The following is an 11,642-nucleotide window of genomic DNA, read 5'->3' as shown; positions in this document are numbered from 1 at the left end:
TGGGAATTTACAAAATTGCATTGTAGCTTCCTCAATTAAAATATAAAGAAAAAAAATTGAATATTAATTCGGTTGGTATCCACATTGTTGCTAGTACAAGAGGACGAGGGGTCAAACACGCTAATGCTCGCCTTTATCCTTATTTAAGGGTTGAGGACGGGTTTGTTAGACAAAACACATCAGTGAACAAAATAAATAAATTATAAATAAACACATATGGAATAAAATATAAATTAAATTATTTATAATTAATTTATAACTACAAAAATTAAACAAAACCATAACAAACAATTGAAATAAAGGAGAATCAAGATTTTACAAAACGTTGAGGCCCGTGAAACACAGTTTTCTTAAAACAGATTCGGCTAACGTTGGTCGAATGTCTCCCAGGATACAACAACAGTAGTGATCAAAGTAGCAGCGCCTCTACAACGATTAAGAAACAATCAATGCATTTTTCTATCACTGGAATGTTTGAAAATACGAAGGAAGAAAAGGAAGAGTTGAGAGGAACACAATTTCGGCAAGAGAAATTATAGAGTTTGAGTGCGTAAAAACCCTTAGAAATCATGGTCTTTTATAAGCATGGAGAGTGTTGGAATTTTGGAAAAAATATCCACAAAATCAATTTAATTTCAAATTTATTGGAATCAAATCAATAAGGTTTTCATATTGTCACCCATATCATATGGTTGTGTCCCAACCCCATCAAATTTGAACCTGTACTCAATCTATGCGCAAAGCAAGGCTACAAGTTTAGCTATTCAATTATTTTTAAGAGAGTTCTCATATATAAATACATCTCACACTTGGTATCTAACCAATGTGGGATCTAAGCCTTTACTTTTACTCAATAATATTTTCAAGTAACTTACTTTGAGTATCAATTTCTCATTCACCACTTAACCATTTTGAGCATATGATATACTGTTGTAAAGGTCTCTTGGAGTAGAATATGAAATCATAATTTTATGATTTAACTCTCCACCTTTACCTATTGAGAATATGCCTCAAAGTTCCTATAAAAGCAATTTTTTTAACAGGGTTATGGGTGGCTTTAAGCATTATATCCGAAAAAATATATAAAGAAAAATTTTAAACAATCCAAAATAAAAGTTTCATCAATTTGAATGGAGACAAAATCGAGGGTGAAGTTAAAACTTTTTAAAATGATCGAAATTAAATTATATATTTTCATAAAAATTAAAATGCAATTTATGTTATGATTATTTATAACCTCAAAACTAAGATTTTAAGATAAAATTTATACCTCTCCTATGTATCACCGAAAGTAGATTAACCAAATAATTTCATTATTATCACTTCAAGGGACGAATGCCTCTTCCCTTCCTAGTGTCTGGGTGCAAAGTTTCTAATACACTTATTCTTAAAATAAAATAAATGATTATATATATATATATATATATTATATATATATCTACTTTCTTTATGTCACTTCATATTCAAGATTCGTAGTTGTACTTTTCAACATTATCGTTTGATTCATTTCAGAGATTAAAATCAATATCATCTCTTTAAGAATACAATATATATTATCAGTACATCTAATTCTTGTCAATAATTATATACTAAAACTGATCTCCAATCCTTATCTCATGGCCGGCTATGGCTAACAAACTCTATTTGATTAAATTACAAAGAACCATAGGATAACTCATTTTACTGCATTTTTATTACAAAGGCTCGAATTCCAGTTATCTTTGAAGTTCAATTTGTTTAATAAATTATTGGATAAAAAACTTGACTTTGTTATTGACCTGACTTGGTGAACAAGTTAAACTTAAATCTTTTGTCATTTCTCGTGTGCTTCCCAGTTAAATTTATTTTACTTGGTGGAAATTACTTTGAACGGAGCAGTTGAGAATGAAAATTGTTGGAAAAAAGTGCCATATACAAAATTGCATGGTAGCTTCGTCAATTAAAATAAAAAAGTTATATCATTTTGATTGGAGACAAAATATTTATCTTTCTTTTAAGTTACAAACATGTAATTCTAATCAATAAGAAGCTGAGATGATGGTGTCATTTAGGTAAGGGCTTAGTGGATGCTGAGATGGTTTATTAGTAGATGATTGGCTGCCGAGGGGTTGAGGGCTCGGGATATATGTGTATATATTTACATATCACCATTTAGGTTACCCATAGGAAATTAAATCGGATTACGTACCAAGAACAAATGTTGCTGTTTTTTGCTTTCTACTTTAGTCTTCTCGGTGAACTAAGTGGCCAAGTTGGTGGCCTTAGACTGGCTGGTGGTGGTGAGGTCGGTGTCAGATTAATCGTCGATATGGGATCAAGGGAGGGGAAGCTTATACATAGTCGTGTTTCCATGGCGATTTCCGATTTCAACAGCTTTCGTAGGGACAATCAAATGAGGATAGTTCTTCGTACAATAGACTCCAAAGGAGATCCTTTACATGCTTTATCTATCGGTAAGTAATCTATCTTTTACTTTTGAAGTTAATTTAACATTATTAATAAATATAGATTACAATGTTAAGTCAAATATAAAACAATATTATTAAGAGGTACAATATTAAACCTTGAAAAGATTAATTTATATAAACAATAACATAGACAGATTAGCAGAGGTATTCATGAGCTGAGTCGAGTTAGGATCAGGCTGATTCCAACCAAAATTTTAAGCCCGTTTGCTAGGCCCTAGCTAAAAAAAGTGCCTAAATTTGTTCTCAAACCTGGCCCGAATAAAAAATGTTAAAACCCGTGCTAAGCCCGTATTATTTTTTTAATATATTTTTTTAGAAAAAATATAATATATCAAAAATACTAAAAATATTAAAATAAATGTTTCTCAACAAATTAAAAATAAATTAAAAATATATATATGTATACATAAATTACACTAAGATAGTTACAACTTAACAAGCAAATGCCTCTAAAACAAGAGTTATACAATAACAACAAAATAATAAAATGGTAGCAAAATACTAAAAAAAAAGAAAATAGCAAAAAAGAAAAAGAGAGAGAGAGTAAAACAGCAAAAAAAAAAAACATTTTTTACATATATTATATTAGAAAAGAAAAGTCCAACTTTGAAATGGTTGGCATTAGTCCATTTTACCGATTAGTTAGACTAATTAATGAAGACGAAATTTCCTACAACTTCTATCGAAAGGTACATTATGAGTAAATTGTTTTATACATTTATGTTGTTAAATATAAAAGGGTAAACTACTAAAATAGTCACTTTTGTTTGTCTTAGGTTACATTTTAGTCACTTATGTTTGAAATATTACGTTTTAGTCACTTTCGTTATCGTGTTGTAACATTTTAGTCACTGAGTAGTTAATTGCCAACAATGGTGTAACGGTAAGCTGATGTGGTATGTTAAATCATCATTTCAAACAAAAATTTTAGGTTAAATTCTACAATTGGTCTCTATATTTTTTCATTTTAAACAATTTTAAAATTTTCTTTTAAGTTCTTTTAACTTTTTTTCCATTCTCTTCTGCTTCTCCCTCTATTTTCCTCCCTTCTTCATTTCTTTTAACATAGTTTTACTATGTTTTCCATTTGCAACTAGTCCAAAAGCTCGTCTCACTCGAAAAAATTAAATTGTTCAAAAAAATAAAACATAGCAAAACTACATTGAAAGAAATGGAGAAAGGAGGAAAACAAAGGGAGAAGCATAAGAGAATGGAAAAGAAAGAAAGTTAAAAAAACATAAAAGAAAAAATTAAATTGCTCCAAACGAAAAAATATGGGGACCGATTGTATAAATTAACCTAGAATTTTTGTTTGAAATGATGATTTAATGTGTCACATCAGGTTATTGTTACACAGTTAATAGAAATTAACGGCTCAATGACTAAAATGTTACATCATGATAACATAAGTGAGTACAACGTAACATTTCAAACATAAGTGACTAAAATGTAACCTGAACCAAACAAAAGTGACTATTTTAGTAGTTTACCCATATAAAAAATTCTCCTCTTTTCATTTTTGTTATGAATTATGTTTATATTAAAAATTATAATTTGGCTACTATTAGCTTGTTGAAGTCTCCGTAGGCTTATTCAAAGTTAAACTAAGTTTAATCCGATTCAAATACAAGTTTAAATTTTATTTATATTTATAAATAATCAGTCTAACATATTGAGGTCTATTCATTTTATTTTAAAACTCTTTTATACAAAAAAACATTTATTTTATACATATAAAACATATTTTTTTAAAATTTAAAATTTATTAATTTTATATAATATTTATTTTATTAAAATTTTAAACATAAACAATTTAAATATTTAAATTATAATGTCATATATACTTAAACTATATTACACAAATTACATAATATATAAATAAACACAAATTACATAATATATAAATAATAAATAATAACATATTATTAAATCAAAAATAGATTAGGCTCATGTCAAAGTTAAAGCCTTTATTAATGTTGGACCTCAAACATAGTTATATTTTGAAACAATCTTTTATTTTTATTTTCGAAACCCATTTGTAGACCTAATAGTTTTAGGCTAAATGTTGAAATTAGGGTTTAGCTTTTTAAGAGTTGTTCATATAAGAGTTTAATCTTTTAAAATAGTCATATATATAATGGCCAAACCTTTACGAAAATGCTCAAATAAGGATTTTTCACTAGCTTCAGTCCAATTTGTAGTAAGAATTAGGGAAATACTAATGTGTTTAAAATAAAACATATAACAGTTGAATCAAATATTATTTAAAAATAAAAAAATAAAAACATAAATTCAAATTTAATGTACATCATTTGAAAAGCCCTTATTTGAGCACTATAAAAAATGTTTGGCCCTTATTTGACAATTTTAAAAGATTTTAGCCTTCATTTGAGCACTTTTGTAAAGTTTTGTCCATTATACAACCATTTTGAAATGTTGGACCATGAGTAACCCCTAAAAAATTGTGCTCTAATTTGAGCATTTAGGGTAAAAGTATCATGGAGGCCCTTATACTAGGAATCATATTGCATTTTGTCCATTCTACTAAAAAATGGGCAAATCATTCCCTATATATTAGATCAAAGAGTAAATTAGTCCTTCTGTTAAAAATTCCATCCATTTTTATTGTTTAACATTGGTCCTTGTACATCAACACAAGTTACACGTAGTACGCCACATATAGCTATCTGATTATTTCGTCAGCTACGCCAATTTTTAACATAAGAAATGAGTGAATTTTGTAAAAGAAAGCTCTTTGATATAATGTATAAGGATAAATTTATCTATTTTTTAAATATAGTACAAAATACAATCCGGTTTCTAATATATGAGCCTCCATACCTCTTATGCTATACATTTCCTATACAGCTTATAACCTCTTGGAGAAGGCGAAAGTCAAGGTCATCCTGATCAGTGCACAAAAATCAGCATTAGACACAAAGGTTTTGGCTGAATTTGGAAAACAAACCAAAATTCCAGTAATCTCAGTTTCAAGCTTCACCATTGATAACGACCTGAACACAATACTATGGCCTGGTGGGACATCAACCATTCCCAAAGGTCGAATGATGCAAACAAGAACTAATAAGACCCTAAAGATTGCTGTTCCAAAATCGAACGGGTTCCCTCAATTGCTGAAAGTGGACCCTGATCTTCAAACCAATACCACCATTTTCTCTGGTTTCTGCATAGCTGTTTTCGAAGCTGCAATAGCGGGTTTGAAGTATCAACCGTCATATGAGTTTGTCCCCTTCGAATATAATAACCCAAACATCGGTGAGGCTTACAATGATCTTATCTACCAAGTATATCTCCAGGTATGGTTCGTAACAATTTTATCTGGTTCGTTTATGCCACTTGCTTTCACTGATTGTGCTATGGATAAACAAAAACAGAAGTACGATGGTGCTGTTGGGGACATAACAATCAATGCAAATAGATCTTTGTACGTAGATTTCACTTTGCCATTTACCGATATAGGAGTGGGGATGGTTACTCGGTTAACTCCAAAGGACAACCAAAACTTGTGGATTTTCTTGAAACCACTCACACGAGGACTTTGGCTTACAATTGTGGGAGCTTATGTGTTAGCAACTTTTGTTATTTGGCTAATCGAACGTCCTGCATTAGCTGAGCAACAAACCCAGCAATCAAATGGGCAAATTGGAAGGATGATTAGCTTCTCCTTCTCCATCCTTGTTTTTGCACAATGTAAGCACGCCCTCGCCCATCTATTTTGTTCGAAGCGTTATTTTATTATTGGTGACTGAATTTTCACGTGATTTGATTGAGTAAAAATACATTTAGCAATTAAAAATGTTTTTAGACATATTAAAATAGAGGGACTATATCTTAAATTTTAGCATAATAGAAGGATTAAAGCTATCATTAGACCCAAAAGATAATCCATTTGTTCAATGCCTTTTTCTATAATCTGTTTATACTTGTTTTATTTATCTTAATTTTTTTTAAATGATGATTTCTTTGAAAATGTGAATTTATAGGGGAGAAATTAACCAGCAATTTGTCGAGATCCGTGGTTGTTTTGTGGGTGTTTGAGATTTTTATATTGGGTTCGAATTACACCGCGACCTTGACGTCAATGTTGACGGTCCAACATATCGAGTTCATCTCAAAGGTGGACAAAATAGGACATCGATTAGGTCCTGTTACCCAAGAAGTTGTTGGCATTCTAAACATCCAGAATTCTAGTTCAACTTCTAAATGGCTTACTTCACCAGCAGAATTTGAAAAGGCTTTATCGGAAGGTAGCAAAAATGGTGGCTTCTCTGCTATAATTGATGAGATGCCATACATCAACGTCTTCCTAGAAAAATATTCAGCACATTATTCTATGGTCGGCCCTGTCAACCGTACCACCAATGGCTTTGGCTTTGTAAGTTATCAATTACTCCTAATTGTTTTACATACATATACTTTTAGGGCAAACTTGATTATGGGAGGGATCGAGTTGATTTACCGTTTAGCCTTTCTTTTTTTTCTTCTATTTTTACAGTTAAGCGCATTGGACGTCAGAATGAAATTAAGATCATTTTAGTGATGAGGTTCAACATAAAACTAAATTTTAGGGGACACAACTAAAATTTTTTTTTCATTTAATCTAGAGGGTAAAAGAACTTGAGTTATTATTGTTCGGAGGGGCAAAATTGCAACTTTTGCGTTGAGATTTTAGGTTAAAATCCAAAAAATTGCATGTTTCAAGATACAAAATTTTAAGATATTATGAGTGTTCAGAGAATAAATATGTGAAGAGATATCCAAATTTCGACACATATGAGGACTATTTGTATGCTTGTGTATTAGCCCTATTGTTTTAACTTTATTTTGAAACCTTTAGGTATTTTCAGAGGGTTCAACCTTGACTCGAGACATATCAAGGGAAATAGCAAAACTCAGAGAAGATGGGAGACTTGAAATGCTTGAAAATGCGTGGTTCAAAAGTTCAATCACTAATTTCGATTCGAGGGATACTTTGAACAGTGTGAACCCACTTACAATAAGTGACTTTCGAGGCTTATTCTATTTCAGTGGAACTTTTTCAGCTTTAGTCGTTTTCTTGTTTTTTGCTTCCTTGCTTCGCAAAAACTTTCATGTTTTGAAAAAATGGGGACGACCTAAGATTGTGAAACAATATGTTTGCATGAAATTTTCAAAAAATAGAAGAGACGCCAATGTAATACACCCAGAGTTTGATAATCTCTGAAGTTCATGAAGTTATATTATGAGCTCCAAATTGTATGAAACTGTGATTCCACGTCATCCTTATGCATTTTCAATAGGAGGATGACAAATCAGATTTTTCCTCCTGATTTTTAGCATTATTAGTTGGATTTAAATTTTTTCTGAAAAATCGGATTTGTCATTCTACCATTGCAAAGGGATAAAAATAACGTAGAATTACAGTTTCATATATAAAATCCTTTCTCACCCTTTATATGTAAGTTCTTAGTATGTTTTGTTTCAAAGAATATTTTCACTACTCCTTAATACCTTGTTTTCCCATCATATAGGTTATTTTGATGGTAATAAATTTATTTCATAGAGTGTTACTAGTTTCTAATCCCAAGAAATGTACTAAGGTGTATGTATCAATTAAAATATAATTATAATTATAAATTTTATAGCATTTTAAAATTATTTTAATTGAGAAAGTAAAAATAAAAAATATAAATGTGTTATTTTTAAAATTTTAATATTTTGTATTACCATCAATTTAAATTAAGAAAAGTTAAATTTTAAAATAAACTTAAATTAATTACTAATATTAATCAAATTGACCAAAAATTTAAAATTAAAAAATTCTTCAAATCAATTTGCTCAATTTTAGTAGTATAAATAAATAAAATTTTAATAAAAAGACTAATTTATCATTTGACCTTAACGTATATAGATTAAATTATCTATTTTTAATAAAATTAACAAATTACAATTTAACTCTTAATATAAAATCATCCATAATACTTTTATCATAAAAATTCCAATAATCATCACATCAAACAACTGATGCATCTTCCTTTTCCAGTGTCTAGGTGCAAATTAGTTCGTTAAATAGAGCTTTGAAGTTGAACTTGTCCAATTTTTGAAGTTATCTATTAATAAATGGTTAAATAAAGACTCGAACGTTGACTTTGTAATTGACTTTGATCATCCCTGTCGTTGCTCGATAAACACATTCCCTTTGATTTATTCTACTTGGGACTGGGAGGAAGTTACTTTACTCGGAGCAGTTAGGAATGAAGATGTTGGAAATTAAGTGTTATATTTAACTTGCATATTATATTTTATCAAATCACCTCAAAATCAATTGGCTATTTTACCCATTTAACCCAAAAAAAATATTTATAAAAATTACCCTAGTTCAAAAATATTCACCAAAATGACCTGAAATAAACAGTAAAATTAGGTTATGGGAAATAGATGACTGGCACCACCTTTTTTCTATTAAATTTTTTTTAAGGTTTTAGACACTAGATGGCTGGCACCATATATTTTTTTCAAAAAAATTTTTGAGGTAAAATTTTTTTTTAGGTAGTGGTGCTAGCCAACAAAGGGCCAAAATCACCCAACAAAAAATTTTGAGAATATTGCAACATAACCCCTCCTTATATTTCCATCTTTTTTATTTCCCAAGTTTAATTACATATTTTATATTTTAAAATAATATTGAACTACTTATAATATTTTTTAATTATTATTTCATCACTCACATTATTATTAAATTTAAAATTAATTTAAAATATACTGAACTACATATTTTATAAATTTTAAAATTTTCATGATTGAATTTTCTCATCATATTTGAATTTTCATGATTTTTTAAATTTTTGTTTTTATTTTGTTAAATGTAACTTGATTGTTGTTAAACTCAAGTATAAATAATAAATTAAGCCTAAAATATTATATTTATTTTTAAATGTAATGATAATTTTTGGAGGTGGTTTTGATAAAAAGTTGTTAAAGTTATCTTATTTTAATATATTACTAAAGAACTCCAAATGAAAGTATTTTAAAACTATTTATTAATTTTAATATTAAATTTTATAATTGTGAAAATATTTTAAAATGCTAAATACAATATCCAAAATCACATAGTTGATACTAAACTAGTTAATTTTCAAATCAAAAGTAGTTAATTTAAAATTAATTTAAATTTAATATGCACAATTAAATTATATTTTTTATAAAATGAAAATATGCTTTAATGATTTTCATCTTTTATAATAATTCAAATAAACATTGTTAAATTATTGTTTTTATTTTAAAAGATAACGAGTAATATATTTATAAAATAATTAGTTCAATATATTTTAAATTAATTTTAAATTTAATAATAATGTGAGTGATGCAATAATAATTAAAAAACATGATAAGTAGTTCAATATTGTTTTAAAATATAAAATATGTAATTAAACTTGGGAAATAAAAAAGATGGGAAAATAAGGAGGGGTTACGTTGCAATATTCTCAAATTTTTTGTTGGGAGATTTTGGCCCTTTGTTGGCCAGCACCACTTCCCCCCAAAAAAAAATTTTTAAATCAGAAAAATGGGTGCAGGTCATCAGTGTGCCAGCACCACAAAAAATTTTTTTTGAAAAAAATACATGGTGCCGGCCATCTAGTGTCCAAAACCCCCAAAATTACATTTTTAATAGAAAAAAAGAGTGGTGTCGGCCATCTATTTCCCATAACCCAAATTTACTGTTCATTTCAGGTTATTTTGGTGAATGTTTTTGGATTAGGGTCATTTTTATAAATATTAATTTTTTGGGTCAAATGGGTAAAATAGTCAAATTAATTGTCTTGTGGATGTCACATCAGTAAAGTTAATCAATGTTAATTTTTTCATCTATTTTTAGGCGATTTGACAATCAATGCGAGTTTAAGGGTTAAAAGAAATGAAAAATTAAATAAATGACTAAAATCAACTCTATTGCTACTTAAAATATCTACTTGTCGTATACCATTACACCATAATCAACAGAATTGTTGACTTGTAGTAAGCCAAATAGCTCCGATCCAACTCACCAACCCAAACACTGAGTCTCAAGCTCAACATAAGCGAGTCACAAGTAAAATAAAATGTAATAGGCTATTTTTGCCCAGGCCCAGATAAAAACCAAACAGAAAAAATAAATAAAAATATTAAAAGTCCAGTCCAGTTACAATACCAGCCCAAATAGCCTAAATTAAAAAACCCTAAGACCCAATTATAGCCCAACGACGTAAACTTTTTTCTCAGAAAGAAACCCTAATACCTAATTTCCGCTCCTAGCCTCTGCCACCATCAACCACTCCTCTGCCACCGTCGCCTACAAGAAAAAGAAAAAAACAGCAACAACACGCAACAATAGTACAAAATAGTAGAAAAAATAAAATATATATATGTAAAATCAGCTATAAAAGCCTAAAAAGAACATATTGTGAGGATTATTATTTTTTAAATAGAAATCTAACGAAGAAAAATAAAAATCAAGTTTCAAAAGGTAGCCTTTTATTTTTTTTCCGAAGTAAAACAAAAAATAATAAACAAAACCGGAAAATCATACTGTCGTTTCATCTCTGTGCCACCGTTGGTGTCTCTTTCGGTCCGAAAGGCCTTCGAGTCCTCGGGTTTTTGGCTTTAGTCGAGCATTTTAACTCCGAATCGGATTTCTACACAAAAAAGGTTTAAAAGGTATTTTTGGGTAATTTTCCGGCCATCGTCATTACAAATTGGAATTTTATCACTTTCGTAGTTACATCATTATCATTTGTTAGTATGACATTTTATACATGTTTTTTTTTTATACATCATCGTTTTATTTTTTATACGCTTCCCTTTTTATTTTATTTTGCTATAACAATGCCACGAGTTGTGTTTAAATGTACTTATCCATTTTTGTGCTATGCCCAAGTAGGCTAAATACACATTACTTTAAATATCGCATTCGTTTTTTCGCACGATGCATAAAAAAGAAATTTTTTAAAACTGATGCAATATTCTTTAGTTTTGGAATTAGAAAAAAGTGTCCCTAACTTACAGGATATGGCTTCTTTTTAAAACCGAAATAATCGAATATCTATTTCAAAAATATAAAAACGAGAATCAAATGATGATCAAATAACATTTATTCTTGATTTCGAGGATTTAAGGCATTGTGTCCTAATTGCGGGA

General features: G+C 29.0%; 1 protein-coding gene across 1 annotated transcript; it reads left to right on the top strand.

Moving 5' to 3' along the window:
* Window positions 1–2,197: 2,197 nt before the first annotated feature.
* On the top strand, window positions 2,198–7,692 carry LOC105761694 (glutamate receptor 1.4). The gene is made up of 5 exons (XM_012579586.2): window positions 2,198–2,453; window positions 5,337–5,785; window positions 5,864–6,179; window positions 6,473–6,864; window positions 7,327–7,692. Exons 1-5 carry the CDS (start codon window positions 2,198–2,200, stop codon window positions 7,690–7,692), a joined length of 1,779 nt encoding a protein of 592 aa, XP_012435040.1.
* The last annotated feature ends 3,950 nt before the right edge of the window (window positions 7,693–11,642 follow it).

Source organism: Gossypium raimondii, chromosome 7 (genome assembly GCF_025698545.1).
Source record: "Gossypium raimondii isolate GPD5lz chromosome 7, ASM2569854v1, whole genome shotgun sequence".
NCBI lineage: Eukaryota > Viridiplantae > Streptophyta > Magnoliopsida > Malvales > Malvaceae > Gossypium > Gossypium raimondii.
This window is presented reverse-complemented; position numbering and strand designations above follow the sequence as displayed.